We start from the raw sequence: 18,213 nt of genomic DNA, 5'->3' as shown, positions 1-18,213 counted from the left end.
TTGGGCAGAAAGGCCTGCCTGGTTTTGGAGGTGCCTTCCGCTACAGTTCAGTCCAGATTGAAAAAGCTGAAGAAGTTATTTTCCAGGTTTTAATTCGAATTTCTGCCTCCACCTTAAATGTAACTGCTGCACAATTTAAGGTGGAACGGAGAATTCGACTAGGAAGCTGGCGAATGGGAAGCCGACTCCAGCCTGACTTGAGCCGCTGCCCAACACGTCATCGGCTGATGCTAAAAAAAAAACCACACACCTCATCTGGGTCCTCCAGCGCTTTCTACCTTCTTGCCGCTCCAGCCCTCGTTGTCTTCGCCTGAACTCTCACCTTCTGCTGGTGGGGAAAATGTCACAGAGTGAGGCCCGCGCCGCAGCAAGGGGGCGTCGAGGCGAAAAACAAGCGCCGTTATTGTATTACTCGCACCCGGTTCAAGCGGAGCAAACAGAGCCCTAAATGTGCGGTAGCCTACTGTAGCAGAGACCACCACCGTCACCGAGAGCACAGAGACCCGCCAGACGCCGCTCCGCGCTCTCTCCCCGGCTCCTTCTCCGTTTGCAGCCGCTGCCAAACATGTGAGTACCAGAGCCTCGCGAGCGACAGAGAGCCTCCATTCACAGCATCATCCAGCTGCAGCAGGCTTCATCGTCTTCGTCGGTGCCAGCCAACTTCTTCATGTTTAGCTGGCGGTCTTGTTTTGTTTGGGATTTTAAACCCCTAAACCACATCTGACTCGCCTCGCTTTCTAGACAGAATGCTGTTTGTCCAAGCCATTTTATGTTACTGATGCTTGTGTTGTAGTGTTTTAGGCAGTCTCTTGAACTAAACATGCATTGTATTCTGCTTTCTAGACTGAATTGCATTTTGGAGCCATGTTAGATATCTCTCCCATTCTCTTTCTTTCTGAGATTTTCTAATGAATCTTCGGTAACTGTTCCTGTCGACTGTGTATACACAACCTGTTCATGAGGGGGGTTTAATGTATTATTTTTAATCCAATCCGGGCTCGAGGCGCGAGACTGCTAATTAATAACTCCCTTTATTGCGTAACCTTGAAGTCGCGGCTCCTGTGCGTTTTGTGCTGCCTGTTTTATTTTTGAACATCACATTTGGCTGTGGTTTGAAAAGCCGCGTGCTGCATGTGGCGGCCGGAGCAGAGCTGTAGTGTAGCATGCACGCGCGATCGAGGCTAAAAGCACGAGCCCATGCTGTGTGTGTGTGTGAGAGAGAGAGAGAGATTTTGATTTTGGACGCCACCAAACGTGGGTGACACGAGAATCACCCCCGGGCTCACCCTGCATCGCCGCTTGTTACTGGTGTGTTTTTACCGAGGACATCCTTTGCCAACGCTCTTTCCCAAAAAAAAAAAAAAACAACAAAAAAAAAACACGCACGGTAATTGAACAGCGCATGAATGGTGTTGAAGGCGTGATTGCGGTCTCCGTGCCCTGTGCACGTTCAAAGCGCCACCACTTGCGCTACTATCAGTCGGTTTATGCACATTTGCACGAGCGTGCGCGCGTCTGCTGTCGGCGTGCAGCACTGACAGGCCTCTGCTCTCTGCTCCGAGCTTTTCTGAGACAGACTGGGGCGTTCTAGGCAGAGCTGGAGACAGACTAGTTACATTTATTCACTCAATTACATTTTCTCAAGTAATGGAGGATGGTTTTGTACTCTTGCAGTGACAGCACTTTAAGTTACTCTAAGGGAAATTCTCTTTTTTAGAGCAACGCTGTATAATCCACTCACTCTGAGGTAAACAGAGTTATTCAGAGTGTTCAATGTAAAATGCTTCTGTAGAAAATACAATCTGACTCAAATTTAGCCACATACAAAAGGCAATGTCTGTTTACAGGAGGTGAAAGGAGCCTGGGATCATAAGCGTTAGGAACAAGGCATAGCCGGTCAGTTTAATATACATAACCAGCAGACTCTTTTACTTATGTGGATTGTTGTAAATTGTAAAATAGTGATGGATTTACACATAAAAAAACAGTATATTATCAGAACATGTTTTGCACATACCTGTCCATCATGACTTGCTCAAGGAAGTTCTTTATTACACCCTTATCAGGGCATAAGGGACAAGGGCACAGAGCAGGATTGACACTGATGTGCAGCAAGGGCAAGGTGAGCCTTATTCAAGGCCTCATACCCCTAGCATAGGGTGAACATGCTCATACTTACCTCTCACTTCACACAAACATGCATAAACATCATCACACAACAATTAACCCCTAAATATTCCAGAGCAGATGTGGTCTAAATGTTAGAGAATGGTTTTGGGAGTAGAAGGTTACAGGTTCCATCCAGTCCATGGTTGAGGTGCAATTGAGCAAGACACATAACCCCCAACTACTCCCTGAGTGCTGGGAGTGTCTGCCTGCTGCTCCAGGAATGTGTGTCCTCACTGCCCTAATCCACAAGTGTGTGTTCCCAAACTGTACAAGATGCAGAGCAATGCAAATATAGCTATGAAGCTTGTTTGATCTGTGAGCACAACAAAACACAACCCCACTTCAAAGGTTATCATGGGGTCATGGAGTCTGCCTCCAGATTTGTAGGGGGTGCTACCATCAAGTCCTTTGCTTGGCAGTTTTTTTAAAAATAATTTTTATTATTATGATTATTATTAATAAATTGTAGAATCAAACAAACATACATATGTCAGATACTATTAGCTATAGATGATGATCAGAATAACTGTTGCCTGGTCCGGTTGGACAAACAGCTTGCACTGTGCTTGAATCTCTTTCCTTCCAGTTTTCTATCCTATCTTCCTCAAATGTTCTAGGGAGCGCTGCTCTGTCGCTGCTGTTCTCCTCCCCCCATTCCCCTCTGGATCATTAGGGGGCGCATTCCTGCTTCTGACACCACTGTTGCAAGTTTCAAAGAAGGATGGGAGACTAAGGGAGTACATTTTGCACAAGGGAAATCTTTATTAAAAGGGCATAAGGACAAGGACAAAGAGCAGGTTTTTGCATCAGTGTGCAGAAAGAGTGAGCCCCAGGCTCTCACACACCACTCTCGCTACACAACAGCCACCAACTCTCACACACAAACGTTATTACAAAACACATAACCCACTAAATTACACACAAAATTACCTCCAAAGCTCAGTTAACCCCTGAAAATGTAGCAACTTAAGTGAGTCCCAGGGCAGTCAAAGTGGCTAATGCCACAATTTTTGGACCATAATCAACCCTGACATCCTGTTTAGCATGTCATTAACATTTAGTTATTAATGCATAATCTGTTTACATTATACACTGATGATAGCATGTGTATTGATATGGTATTGGTGAAACTTTAGCCTGACTTTTAGAACTTGTTAATTAAGGCAAACGAAATAACTAAGACATTACAGTTTCAATATGTAGATTTTGGAATGTCCACTACAAGCAACCCTGTACTCTGTTTCATGACCTGATACTCTTGCACTTTCTTGAAATTTATATATTTATTTAGAAAATGTACTGTTAATCCTATTTGAGTGTTTTAAAAAAGATTTATTAATTCATTAATCCATTCATTTATATATTTGTGTATCAGTACATTTACCTGTGAGAGAGTTGTATCTAATATTTCCATCCTTGGCTCTTACTGTGGCTAGATTTTAAACACTATTAAAACTATTAAAAACTATTTAAAAATAGTTATATTAGATACTTACAAGTTGTAACCCCACTGTAGGCTGCTTCACACTGGAGAAAAACCTGGCTTTGTGTAAAAAGCTGTAGATTTCCTTATTCTGCATCCAGCTGTGGCTGGCGTTAACACTGAGTTAATGCAAAAGCTTTAATTCATTGCAGTGTTAGTTGCTACTGTTTTCTGCGTCTCATTGGTTGTTAAGGTTGGGAAATTTTTTAAATTTATAGTTTCTTTGATAAATGCTTTTAAGAGTCTATAAAATATGTTTTTATTTTATTGTATCCATAGTATAATTATATAATAGTCTGTGAAGAAAAGTTCAATATCTAATATCCTCTCTTCCCAAAAGATCAAAAAAGTAATTAATAAGAAAGGTAATGTAACACAGTCATGAACATATTACTGGTGCAGCTTTTTTCGGGGGTGCATTCCAGGCATTAATGCCAAATTTAGTTCATCTTTACACAATATAATCAATATAATCAAAAACAGGAAGCCATTTGTTTATACTCTTCTCAGTTTCAGGAGAATCAACGTTTAACAATTTATTGCTTTTTTTTAATATATCCCAGCCTAAGAGGTTATGACCATGAGTTCCTTTCAGTTTTCATTTACTATCAACAAAGTCTGAATATAGGGACATCTCCCATTTTTTTTCTCTTATGAACATTGAGCATTGAGCCATGCTATCAGTTATTAAGATGTTATGTTATAAAAAGCTCAACAGTGATAATATTATAATATTTTATTTGTTGAAATTGTCCAAGAGTCAGTAATTTGCAGGTCATAGATGACCTAACTGGTGGAATTTTAACTACATACTTGGTGAATGGCTTATATTTTTAATCTATTAGTCTTAGCCTGTATACAACTGGCAGGAGAGAAACATCATGTAAAGTAATTATACTTCACATCCAGGTGGAGCCTGGGGAGGCTCTGTAGATTGGCTTCAGTTACTGTATCTTAATCACAGCACACAGCATGGATGTCTAGCCTGAAAAAGAGGACAGAATACTCAGTGGACTCTCTTTTCTCCATTTGTCAGGAGATATGAAACGTTTACGCATTGGGATTTGCTGCTCTTACCAGCACACCCCTCCTCCGCCATGACGCCCAGCAGAGGTTTCTGGGATTGACGTTTGCATCACTCCCACTGATGGCCTGGACCAGGTGAGGCTTTTTTATTTTAGAAAATGATAGTATTCTTCTCATACATTGATCAACTTTTAAAGCTCAAGTATTTCTGCTACTTTAGTATCATACAGAGAGCCAACTGCTTGTTTCATAAACATTGTCTTTACATTTTTAACTGTAACTGCTTTATGCTAAAGGTTTCAGCTAACCTGCTGAAGCTATGGGGAGCTGTTGGAGCTGTCTATACAGAGACGCCATCCAAGACAACCACCCCACCAAATTTAAGGTAAAATAAAAAATCTACACTTGTTTATCATCCAATCAGGGTGCATCTGCAAAAAAATGTTCTTTTGTGAAGTGCCCAAGGTAAAGATAAAAATATAGAAAGCTGCCTGTAGTGTTTGTTGTTAATGGATTCAGTTCTGAAAATCCTTCAGCAGATCCAAACATTAATACTGCTGCCTTAACTATATAACCTGCACATTAGTTTAATAGTAGTTACTGAATAATTACTGGTAACTACTTTCACATTGATCCTCTGAATTTAATGAGAGGACAGAAATACAGAGTCAGAACCCACTCACATCAGAAGACGATAACGGATGCTGGAACCAAAAAAAAAAAAGTTGAATGCCTCAAACAAAGAGTTAACATGCAATGGAATTAAAGAGTTAATTAAAAAATGTTTTATTTAAATAATAAACGGAAACAAAACTGGAACATGCTCCATTTGTGTATGTTTCTGGAGCTGTGTTCAGCACGACACAAGATGCGTTGGCTACTTTTTTCCTCTATTCACAAGCTCAGAATGGCTCTGCAACAGAACTCTGCAACATTTACACATGTGTATTATATCTCACTCTGATAGGCCCCCCTGTAAATAACTTATAAACAATAAGCCTGTCCTGACACTGTACATTTATTTATGTCTCATGGCGTTCATGCTGAATTCCACCACAATGATACCGGAAACAAGCTAATTGTAATGCCCCCCGCTGATGATGTATCCTTGATTCTCTTGGGGCCCGTTCACTGGAGAGCACCATGGTTCCAAGAATCAGGGACAGAACCAGTTCAAGAACCCAAGATTTTGGTGGAAAAGCCCTATGAATGTACTTCACAGATTTAGCAAATAAAGCTAAAATAAAGTGACTGTTCCTTCCAAAATAATAAGCCTAGAGTTTATGGGGACTTTTCACTACATAACTTTTTATTACATGCAGGTGACAAATGTGGATGATGAAGGAAATGAGTTGGGATCAGGGACGATGGAGCTCACCCAAACAGAGCTCATTCTACACACACGCAAGCGGGATGCCATCCGGTGGCCGTACCTCTGTTTGCGGCGCTATGGATATGATTCAAACCTCTTCTCCTTTGAAAGTGGACGGCGCTGCCAAACAGGGCAGGGTGAGTTCAGTGTTTTGGTCTGGGTCTGGAGCTAAATGCAATTTATTATGGACAAACAACAAAAACATTTCCTGCACTGCAATAAAAAAAACTAGTAAAACAATTTACATGATCGTGACATCAATCAGCAGGTAATTAGCTTGTTGATTTGTGCTTGTCAAATGTTGCTTAGGAAAATGATCACAGTTAGGCATGTATCATGTTCAAACATGAATAGTATCTCTAAAATTGCTTTGTAAAGTTGAACATGAAAATTATTCTTTTAAGGAAGAATATTTCTTGAGCTTATCAGGTTGTTGGGGAAGTAATGCTTTCCACATGTCTGAATAGTAAATATATATAGATTTTGTTTGTTTGCAATTAGTTCATCAAAGAATGAACATTATTAATTAGCTTGCTATTAAGTACTCTTCCATGTAGATGCATTATTGGGTTTAATAGCCCATCCTAGTCAATGTATTTGTCAAAAGATTCCCAAATTTGCCTTTAACTATGTGAGAGAAAGGACCAGTACCAAAGTCCCAACTTCTTAATTGTAAGCATGTGTTACTCTACTGCCCCACAGTGGCAAGTGGTACATAATGAAAAATCGGCCAAACGGCGAGCTTCACAGGTCTAGAGAACTCAATTATTTTGATGCTAAAATCAGATGTGTTTTCAGACGTGTTTATTCTGCCCTGAATTTTAAAGAAAAGCTGTTTAAACTTTTTTTGTTGAAGTGATATATACATTGAATGCGGTATTTCTCTGTGCTACTGCAGGGATCTTTGCTTTTAAATGCTCTCGTGCGGAGGAAATATTTAACCTGCTGCAGGAGCTGATGCAGTGCAACAGCATTAATGTGGTTGAAGAGCCCATGATCATGACCCGCCCTGGACACGCACCAGAGATGGACCTTCCGCGAACCCCACAAACACCCAACAGTAAGACACTCACACTCTCACTTCAACATGGCCTTAACCAATATTTGACAGTATTTATAAGCTGTGTTCAGGCATTTCAAGTTTAACACAACAGGATAACTCAAAGTATTATAGTTACTCATAACATATAACATTCCTACAACCAGGAATTCCATTTAGCAGAGGCCCAGTGTATCCACTTATAAAAAGGGATTGCTTTTTTTCTCTCAAATTGGCTGTGTTCAACAACTGAGATAAATTAATTTGGTGGTACATCATACACAGATTCCTTTACATTATTTGGGATTAGAATTGCAATGTCTCAGGCATCAGTCAATGTCTTTGTGTATTAGCTTTCTGTGAGGAAACTTTTAGAGGCAATATAAAATTCAGATGACATGTCGCCATCTCTGAGAATAATTCTGACTGCAAGTTTCTATATATTCATGCGTCTGACTTCAAACTACTTGGACTGATTTGTTTTGTTAATATAAATAATGAATTATTTAAAAATTCTGAAACATATATATATATATATATAGAAAGCCACATTCAGGGTGAAAACAAGTAACATTTGTTCAGGCAAAACAAATGGTTCACTTGAATGGAAAGGGATGTGGGAATGTGAGAAACCTATTTGCTAGTAGTAGTGGTTAATTTCAAAGTCACTGAGTATTGCCACAACATTATACAGATGTTTCTGTATGTTTTAACTATTTTCTAGACCATTTGACTTGATACTACTTCTGTAATATTTACATTTACATAAATTTAAGAAGCACAAACATGTATATTCTTCTTCACCCATGACTTAGACATATACCTTTTTGTTGTATGTGTCACTCCACTGTAGCACCTGGGTTCCCAGTGCAGACTTTTCCTAATGGATATCCAGGGTACCCAGTCAGCGCAGACTCATCACAGCCCACACTCTCTGATGACCACAGACACAGCCTCATGGGAATGGATGACCAGGTGAGGCAAAGACACCATTTAAATTAAAGAAGACATCCTTTGTAGAGTATAATTGTTGGACATCATTTATGTTATATTATAAGAGACCTTCTCAGTGCATTAGCATATTAATTTGGGAATCTTGAATCTGCCTAAATAAGAAAACATGGGATAAAATATGCCATTCTACTTTTGCACCACTATTGTCTGAATATCATCAATTACAGTGCTAGGCTACATTTATGTAAGAAGACAGCATTTAAAAAAGGAAAACAAACACAACAAGAGAGACATATTAATAAAATATGGTGCATATGAGAATGGAATAGAAAACAAAGTCAAAATGGCTATAAAATTAATGCTTCTGCTCAGTTTGCTTCTTACTGTTGTGAGCATGTGATAAAATTAGCTGTGGCTCATTTTCATTTCAGCTAAAACTGGTCCTTCTTAATAGGGCTGTTGAAACTGGGAGAATTTGAAATTTTATAATTTGTAATATTATATTATATAGATATAAAAGAGGTTTTGGGTGAGTACAAATTAAAGTGAAATATTCTACAATGCTTTAATATTTTAATTTAAGAACTGAAGCTACATAAACAAATTTTATAGAGGATATATTGTACCCTATTTTCCTGGTATTCCCTGGGTCTTATAGAAATGTTTGTGGCATGCTTTGGGCAAGGATCAAAGTACTTTCCTAAACATTTATCTAAGCAGCCTCCTTCTGAACGACCTGTTGACAATGAGCTTCTGTTTATTCTTTTCTCATGCTCACCATATTTAATCAGTACTCTTAATTCTTTGTGTTTATTTTGCTCTGTTTGTGCCATCACATAAACACGGGTGCAGTGCTGTGATTGGAGAGATTTACAGAAGGAGGTTGGCAGTTCTGAAGTGTGCACTACCTACAAAAGATAGTAGCAAAAATCAGAACGATTCATTTTATACCCGTGTTCAGACAAATAAAATGGACTGGGTTACTTTATTTCTGGGTTTGTATGTTGTTAGGAGTTCTAAATCCCAAAACTAATGTGCGAAAGTCCTGAAAAGTAAATTTGTTTCATAACATGTCCCCTTAAACACACACATATTACAGTAAATTTACATACTATCAAGATGTGCCGTTATACAGGTGCAAATCATGCCCTTGATTAGAATCTTAATCTTTTTTTTTTGTTTTTTAAGACACATACTTATGTGAATACAGTGAGTATGGAAAGTGACCTATCCAGCCGACACTGTGTCCACTCCTTGCCAGAGGTGCGGTCGACTCCCTTCCCTGAGGCCTCCTCTGGTTCCGTTAGCCGCGGCGGTCCAATACCCGGCCAACCCGGCCTGCACTGCTGTCCTATGGATGACTCTCACAAGGACCCTCAAGTGTTCCTGCAGCCTGGGGCACAGGAGGTGAAATTTATGCTTGGTCCCACTCCAGCACAGCGCCACCTGCTGGAGAGAGAGCGACATGCCACACACGGACACCGAGCACCAGACGGTGGCTCTGAGACTGAGGGGGAGGAGGCTCCACCCCTGCACATGTGCAACACACACTCCTACCACCAATACCACCATCACCTGCACCGGCACCCTAGCGTGGAGCCCAGTCAGCTAACATACGAGAACATTAATGGTTTGAGGGGGAGCCGCAGACAGCGGCTAAGCCCCAGCAGTGTGTCCCAGTCTCAGTCTGTGGGCTCCAGCAGTAGCAGCAGCACCACAGGCGAAACCCACCCGCACACACACCCACATTCGCTCCAGTTTACACACACCCACACCTCCTCACTGCCTCAGGGCTATGGATGTGAGAGGGGAGCTGGAGTTGGAGGTCACCGCCGCACAGCACTGCTCAACTATGAGAACCTTCCGTCACTTCCACCTGTGTGGGAGTACCGTGCCCTCCAGCGTGAGGAAGAGGAGGAGCAGGATGAAGATGAGGAAGATGATGAGTATGAGGAGGAAGAGGAGGAGGATTTTGATGAGTATGAATATTCAGAGGGACCTGGGACGCCAAACGGATATCATCCGGAAGGTGGAGGCAGTGGTGGGATCCATCGTGATGCTCTGCAGAATTATGTCAATACAGAACAGGTAAAAAGTGCATTTGATTATTAGAAAATGTAACAGTGCTTATAGTTGCTAGATTAATTTTACAAGGGCAGGGAAATGCCCTTTGACTGAGCAGTTTGTATATTATAAAGTGTCAGTGCAATTCTAACCATGCGTTCACACTAGCAGAGCAGCCAACAAAGCGACAAGCGTCTGGTTCAATGGAAGAAAGCGATTTGTAGCTGCTATTCAGTGACAATTTTGGGCCCTGTAAATTTCTTCAATTTACTATACATAGCCTGGATGAACACATCACACTAGAAACACAAAAGAAGCACACCCTGTAACAATAATAACATGCACATGGCAGTGTCAATTTGAGGAGAAGGGCCTCAAGAACAAAGGCAACATGAAAATGAGTTGAACTTAATTTGGACCATAACATATTGCTAGCTCTCATCAAGAGAGACAGATAGAAGAAACTAAATCCAAAGCTGAGCTATTCACACAGCAGAAAAAATAACTTCATTATTGCCAAATAAAGGATGCAAACTCTTATAGTAGGCTGTAATGTATAATTATATTATTATATAATTATTATAGTAGGCTAAATGTCCACTATGCCACATCATTGTCTACCCCTGCAGGTGTTTGATATTTCAAGAAAATTTAAGCTCTTGGAATTATTAGTTATTGACTATTACACGACCTCGTAAATCAGAGAATACCATGACATTCAAGGTAAAAAAATATCTGCGACAGAATCTGTTTTGTGGCAAAATAGTGTATTTTTACCACAGTGTGTATTCTGCATATTTTAGAGTTTAACATTGGAAAATTAACATGATATACAAAATAAACCCTAACTTACCATAACAAGCCACATTTAATATTTTATTTTTTCCAATATGTCAAAATCAAGAGATAAACTGCTTTTTTGTTCTTGTAAAAGATTGGTAATGACTTTCACTGGCTTTTTGTATATGAATAAATGTATGCATGCCTCCTTCAGAGCCCAGCAGTCCTGTAATATGACAATCATACTCACAAATAATATACTTTCCACAGATACAACCTCCACGTCATCACGCATGCCCTCCCCACGCCCACCCTCCCGAGAGGGGAGGCAGAGTGTTCAGCTTTGATTTTCGAAGGCAGCGGGCAGGGCGGGGTGCAATCGGTGGTTCTGCCTACGATCAGCATGGCCGCCCTCCTCCCCCTCCCCCCTCCCGCCAGCTCAATTACATTCAGGTGGAGTTGGATGCAGGGGGTTCAAGTTGCCCAGGACATGGAGGAGGTGGGGCTCCAGTTCCACAAAGACCTCCTCCCCTGAAGCGTGGATTGGCTGCTGCTGCACCTCCACCCTCACGCCGCGGAGAGTGCTATGCTGTTATTGACCTGCAAAAGACCGCAGCAATGTCCAGCCTTCAGAAGGCTCTGCCCCGCGATGATGGCACCTCGCGGAAAACTCGCCACAACAGCACCGACCTGCCTCTGTGAAAGGAAATATGAGGGGGGAAAAACAAAGGTTATGGGTAAGAGGAGAAAAGGGGTGTAAAGTAGGAATTCTAGGGTTGTTACTGTTATCATCTCATATGTTTCAGTCACCACCCTCATGTTTTCCACACATCTACGTTCATACTCAACTTTTTTTCAGATGTGGCCAGGTGAAAGTGCATATATCAAGCAAAATGTTTTATGAGTTAATGCAATTTTTAAAGGTGGCTTACAGGTGGATGTTGTTACCACTGGCTTGTTAGGTCCATAATGTGTTTTGATATTGGATACTGCGCCATGTTTTTCAGTTAGAAGCCAATATGTGTACCTAGAGTTGGGTAGAATCAAGAAAATTTCAATCATGCTAGCACACAAATGCGCCTGTGTCATTTAAAGGCAGTTTAAAGGTTCCCCAATGAAAAACATAAGTATGAGTGAAGAAATGTGGGCATATACTATCATGTAGGAGAATTTGTTTTATCATTAGTTTGTATTATTTTCAATTATCAAAGACCAAAACTAATTATGGATCTAACGATGAGATAATATAGGCTTATATAAATTAATCAGTATATGCTGGATATTTTAGCCCTGTAATCCTAAAATTTGGTGGGTAACTCCAGGAGTTTGTTTAGTGGACTCAGGAGTTCTTTGAAACTTACCTGATGAACAAGAAATGTTAAAAATCACAAAGTTAACATCTTCAAGTGGATTCTGTTCATATTCTCATTTAAAATTTAATAACATAATATTACTCACCTTGGACATTTGATTTTATGTACTGTGATTTTAAAATAGGCTGGAACAGTTCCTGCATGCAGCTACTGTATGTAGAGGAAGAAGAGACTGTTTAGTATCTGAATGTCAGTTTGAAATAAGTAGAATATTCTATCCTCAGGAATTCACATAGTGTTCTTTTCACATAGTAATCTTAAACTGAGTAATTTAGTAGTAAACTGAGGCTTAGAATTCTAATGTTTAAGGTTTTTCAAAAATATTCGGTGTTGAAAAACGAAAACCTTTAAAAATTGCATCTAGATTAGGTCATTAACTGGTCTGTAACTAATTAGCTGTATTTTTTCAGCCAACTAGTATCAAGATGAGCTCTGGTTAAAGTGCTATGCGTCCACACTCATTTTTACACAGTAACATTCATGACCTCATCAAGGTCACATTGTATCTATAAACTTTATAACGTGTTTTCAGCTAGAAAGGGAACATTCCTATAAATCTGATGATGAGTGTATACTTTCATTTAGAAATGCTTATGAGAGTTTTTGTCTTTTGAAATGCAAGGAAAGTTTGAAAAACTCTGAAAGAATACAGTCTGACTGCTTTTTCCACACCCCCAAAGTATTCACTTATATGTGATGTTGTATGTATTTATGAAGTGCAAATCCAAGAGTGTGTATTTATGTAAATCTATGTTTTTTAAAAAGAAACTGTGCAAAGTATCATAGACATACATATGCAGAAGGAAGGACATTCATTATTTTTTATATCTGAAGAAGAAATGTCATTCCACAATCCTTAAGTGGCAAATCATATTTATTTGTTTAATTTATAATTATTTATATATTTATTAATTTGTTTATTTTGGTATTTGACTCTTATTAACAAGAGTAGATTACATATTTATGAATTAGATTACATCTCGTAAAATAGAGACTGTAGGTGAGGGAGACCACAGAATCCAGCTTGCTATTCTTACAGCCTTTTTACAAATGTAATTCCATGCTGAAAATGACTACATTATACTGCTAGAATATGATAGTGATGTATTGGTGCCAAACAGCTGAACATATAACTGAAATATGTGCCATGGGTGAATGTGGAATTTGAGGGCTAAATATTAACTGAAAATAAAATGCAGCTGTACTCTACAACCACATAAGGATGATAAGCTATCCAGGGCTAAAACCTTGATCTGTTAAACATGTTTACCAATACTTAATGAAATCCCATTTATACATCCCGGTACATCCCAGATCAGGATTTTGTGTTTTTCGTCATACTTCTTGATTAGTTATGGATGTTTGCGTGTCTTTCACAGAGCTTGAGTCATGGTTCACATTTGTCTGTTCCACTGATAGTAGCAGGAAGCCTAATGTATGACCTGCTTTGCAAATATATTTTCACTATACTGTGAAAAAAATGTGGAAAATAAATAGAATTCCGTAACTAACTGATGTTCAGATAAATGTTCGAAAAGGCTTAAAATTGTTTTCTGTACAATGATAAAGCTGAGTTCTTGAGGGGGAAAAGGAAATTTCATTGGAGAATTCTGCTTTGGGGTGTCATTTTTCTTCAAATGATGTTAGGATACTAGACTTTCAGACATTTTGTCTTAAATAGGTTATTGGTTTATGCTGTATATAATGTACTGAGGATTTTCCACCAATTTTTCAAACTAGAAATACACTCCTGTTCTCACGTAGAGAGTCAGTGGGCAGGTGTTCTGTAGCTTCTGTACTTTATAGAACTCCATCATAACCTTTTTTATTGTAACATTTTAAACTGTATGATTATAAAGACTTTCCCAGTAATGCATTTACCTGCCACTCACCTATGGAAGTGCTTAAGCATATATTTGTTAGTACAGACCATGCCCATAAAGGCTGAAACGGGTAGATGAATGTTTTTGGGGAGGAGTTTTGGAGCTTTGTCCGGCACAAAAATGACGTGAGTTCGCAGGATATGCATAGGGCTGAGGGGAGGAGTTTAGGCATGGTCCTAGTCCCAGAGTTATGTTATTACATAACCTATATAAAATTGTGTAAGACATTTTTGGAAAATAGGTGGAAAACAGTAATTTAGTTCCTTATTTTTTACAGCTGGGCAGGGATGTACACCTGGCTTTTCACACTAGAACTGGCAGCTATACTGTACTTGGTGCAACCTCTTTACTAAATACACAACACATAATATAATCACAGTTTATAGTCCTCTATTATAAAACCAACTTTATATGACAACTTTGAAAAAGAAGTTAGCTTATTTAGTATCTTTTGATAGATAACTGAAGTTGCATATTTTCGTAACTATTCGTGCCAGATGAAAACAATTTTATGAATGCAAACACAAAAAGTTACTTATGTATTACATTTAACGCACATGCTAAATGCATATTCCCACAACTTATTAGGCATAGCTTTCAACATAACAGGGTGTTGCATCTCATTACAGTATAGCTGTTAGAGGGCTAAGCCAACCAAAATCAACCTGTAACACTCAAGTACATTACAAGGCATGTAATGTACACTAAGAATGCGATGATAAACTATTAGGACACTTTTCAACACTTTTAAGAGAACCAATCTAGTTTTAGCATCTATATTTTTGGTATTATGATGTGAAGAACATTTTTGCAATAACAGATATTGGAGTCATATACAAGTTTGTCTAAGTTGTGAGAGATGATTATCTGTGGCTAGATCCACAGATTTCGCCACCTTTCAAAGAGGTCTTGATCAGCACTGAGTTTGCTGTATTTCTCAGGCCTTGTCTTGATATATGTGTGTTGGGGGTACCTAAACTAGGCTGGGGAGGGAGAGGGAAGGTTGTACTTGTTTTAACTGTGAGAAAAGTGGAATCATAAATAACGTGATTTTGCCATAGTTGGTTTCTTTTTCTTTCTTTCTTTTTTTATTTTTTATTTTTAATTTTTAAGTTACTGCCAAATTCTTGAAAAGAAATGTATCATTCTTAATGGAAACATTATGGTACAGTAGCACATATCTTAGAATCCTGTGTTCATGTTGTGTGTAAGACCTCTTTGGATTGTGATTTATTTTATTTATTTATTTATTTTTTTCATGGTTATCATGATTTTTATTTCATTATCAGGGTAAATCTGAAGTAGCTTTTTTGCTGTGAATCTTATTTGTCCTGGGCTGCACTTTAGACCCAGACTAGTTGCACTGAACATGTGATTAGGACAGCAATGATCCTAAATTATTGTAAATCCCATTGTAAAAGTCTTCAGAACTTACAAAGAAGTGTTCAGCATTCACTTAGCATTTACAAGTATTTTGTGACTTACTTGCAATCTTTGTTTAGACTTTCCTTGCTGAAATGTTTGATGTTTTCATCCAAACAACTATGTACCTCTCCCTTGATGCAATGTGATACTTGGGATTTGCATTCATCAAGTGATAGTTCTATTTTCATCAAAACCTGAGATGCATTTTCAGCTGCAGAGGGCCCAGAAGGAAACCTAACTGAAAATTGAATGACTTATATAGCAGTTGGGCTTCATATATTGTCTTAATAAGGCTTAGGCAGAGCTCAATGACTGTGACGTACTGTACATTTAATGTGAATGTGTGCCAAATGTGTCCAAGTAAGAGAGGAGAGAGAGAAAGTGAGAGAGTGGGAGAGAGAGCAGTGATCTTGCATGGACTCTTTGTTAGAGCCTGCTGTTTCTGAGGCTCTATGTCTTACTCTCTGTATGAATGTAACAAACAGAGATGGATTTGTAAACGCCAAATTCAGGCGATTTACACTTGATGTTTCTATTCTCGCTGATGAAAAAAAGTGTTACTGTTTTGTCTTGAAATTTAAAAAAAAAAAAAAAAAACTTTTCCAGTTGCTTTCTTTGTATACTGTATTTACATTTTCTTGTAGGTATGTATTTCTGTGTGTGTACATAACATATATATGGGTACACGGTGGCAGTCAGCTTCTCCTGTGTTTGTTGACACAACACACTACTTTGGCCACAGCTGTTGAATCATAGGAAGAACAGTAAGTGCATCAAAATTTATTTCATTAGATGGACAATCATCTCTGTTCCTAAGAGATGACCACTTCAGTAGTCTGTGGTAGTTTGCAGTCCTTGACCCTTCCCTCCTCTTTACAATGCAAAACAGGCATGCCCCATATTGAATGTTAATTTCAGTCATATAAACCTTTGAAGAGGAAGGCTTGTACAATAAAATGAATGTGATTAAATGTAATGTCAATATTAAAACTGGAACTGTAATGACATGTTTGTTGTGTGTTCAAAAGTCACAATGGAAATGTATCCTTATGACTTCAACACTGCTGCTCTGGTAAATTATCTCCAAAGTGATCTCCATGTTCTGATTTGAGAGTAACAGTTGTGGTATTCTGACCTCATTCTGTCATGGTCCAACTCAAACATGAGACACTATTAATAGAATTCATGCTTTATAATATAGGTGTCAATAGACAGTTTACTGGGGACCTGGGCCCAGTTCACAGCTTACATGATTGGGTTATAGCCACATATAACCAGCCAAAACAACATACTATCCCATTAAAGCAAAATCAATAATTAAACTGGAAAAGGCATCCATTACATTAGCATTTGCTAGCTGGTAAAAGAGAAATGCAAAGAATTGTATAGTTTTCTTTAAGAAATTGCATATAAGCAAAATTAATGCACTTAATAAATTTGTGTGTTCATTTTTTATCCACTAGATGTACAGTGATGCCTCTATGACTGATCAGCAAGCAGTACAGTTTTGCCCCTCTGATTTTGGTGTGTGCCCCAGTACAACAGCAGTCTAGAAATGCCCTTGTGGTATAATCTTATATTCACTTAGAGGTTTGTGTTGTCTATAAAAGATTTTCTGCTTTGCTAGGCAACACAAACCCTCCACCCCCTCCCCACCCCCCCTGCCCCATAGTGAATGAGGCACAACAGAAAACAGCAGCTCATCTGAACAAATCTTATTTACATATAGTGATTTTGATTGTTGCCCTGTGAAGGACTGGCCCCCTCCAGGGTGTATTCCCGCCTTGCGCCCAATGATTCCAGGTAGGCTCTGGACCCACCGCGACCCTGAATTGGATAAGCGGTTACAGATAATGAATGAATGAATGTATGAATGATTTTGATTGGGTAAGAATGAATTAGGCAAAGTGTTGTTTTTGGTCCACAAACAATTTTGGGGAGAAGGAATAAAATACAAGAAAAATCCACCAGATTCTGACCTTTCAAGCGTCCTTTATTGGCCATTTCCCTAAGTACTCATTAAAAAAATTTAGCATTTAAGGCTGAACAACATTAAACTGAAGTTTTTGAACAGTGCTCTGTTCATTATTAAGGGTGTGAGTTCTGGCTCTTACCACTAGGTGCTGTCAAAAACCACATGAACAGAAGCAGTGACACTTACACAGTAAACCCTAATGTTTTAAGTAATCAACTGGATTAAGTGATTGTAACTAAAAATATATTGAAAAGTTTCACTCAATTAAACAATTCAGTTAATTTAACTTGTTCATGTGTTTATTTCAGTTCAAGGGGTGGTGGTGCAACAGGTAGAATCACTGTCACACATCTCCAGAGTCCTGGGATCATGGGTTTGAGTCCCACATTGGGTCACTGCCCTGATGAGAGTGGTGTGCTCCCCCGCAGTGAAACAACACATGTTGGTAGGCGCACTGGCCGTGCAAGAGTGTCCATACGTGTGAGTGCATGCTTCTCTGTGATGTACTGGCACCTTGGCGCAGACAATGAATGAATTTATGGTTAAATTAGTTAACATAACTAATAGTATTATGTATCAGAAATGCCTATTTTTGAGTTGTATTAAGCATTAAATGAAGTAGTAGACACTTAAAGTAACTGTGTATGCATATTTCTGATATTTGAGTTTA

At 38.9% G+C, this 18,213-nt stretch overlaps 1 protein-coding gene across 2 annotated transcripts; it reads left to right on the top strand.

The window, feature by feature from the left end:
* The first annotated feature begins 284 nt into the window (after positions 1-284).
* frs3 (fibroblast growth factor receptor substrate 3) lies at positions 285-13,085 on the top strand. Of its 2 annotated transcripts, none has more exons than XM_066665462.1 (8): positions 285-567; positions 4,692-4,813; positions 4,975-5,063; positions 6,001-6,187; positions 6,949-7,110; positions 7,943-8,064; positions 9,232-10,131; positions 11,158-13,085. In XM_066665462.1, exons 3-8 carry the CDS (start codon positions 4,998-5,000, stop codon positions 11,587-11,589), a joined length of 1,869 nt encoding a protein of 622 aa, XP_066521559.1. In that variant the 5' UTR covers positions 285-567; positions 4,692-4,813; positions 4,975-4,997; the 3' UTR covers positions 11,590-13,085. The 2 variants fall into 2 exon arrangements, with proteins under 2 accessions (XP_066521559.1, XP_066521558.1); XM_066665461.1 differs by having other exon boundaries at positions 4,689-4,813.
* Positions 13,086-18,213: the final 5,128 nt, after the last annotated feature.

This window comes from Hoplias malabaricus, chromosome 3 (assembly GCF_029633855.1).
Source record: "Hoplias malabaricus isolate fHopMal1 chromosome 3, fHopMal1.hap1, whole genome shotgun sequence".
Taxonomy (NCBI): domain Eukaryota; kingdom Metazoa; phylum Chordata; class Actinopteri; order Characiformes; family Erythrinidae; genus Hoplias; species Hoplias malabaricus.
Note: the sequence above shows the minus strand (reverse complement) of the source record. Positions and strands in the feature narration are given on the sequence as shown.

Bases quoted from the DNA above. Each gene is read 5' to 3' on its own strand.
- frs3 (XM_066665462.1), top strand. From the start codon at position 4,998: ATGGGGAGCTGTTGGAGCTGTCTATACAGAGACGCCATCCAAGACAAC. The intron at 6,188-6,948 runs GTGAGTTCAGTG...GTGCTACTGCAG, and splicing joins GCGCTGCCAAACAGGGCAGG to GGATCTTTGCTTTTAAATGC. The intron at 10,132-11,157 runs GTAAAAAGTGCA...TACTTTCCACAG, and splicing joins ATTATGTCAATACAGAACAG to ATACAACCTCCACGTCATCA.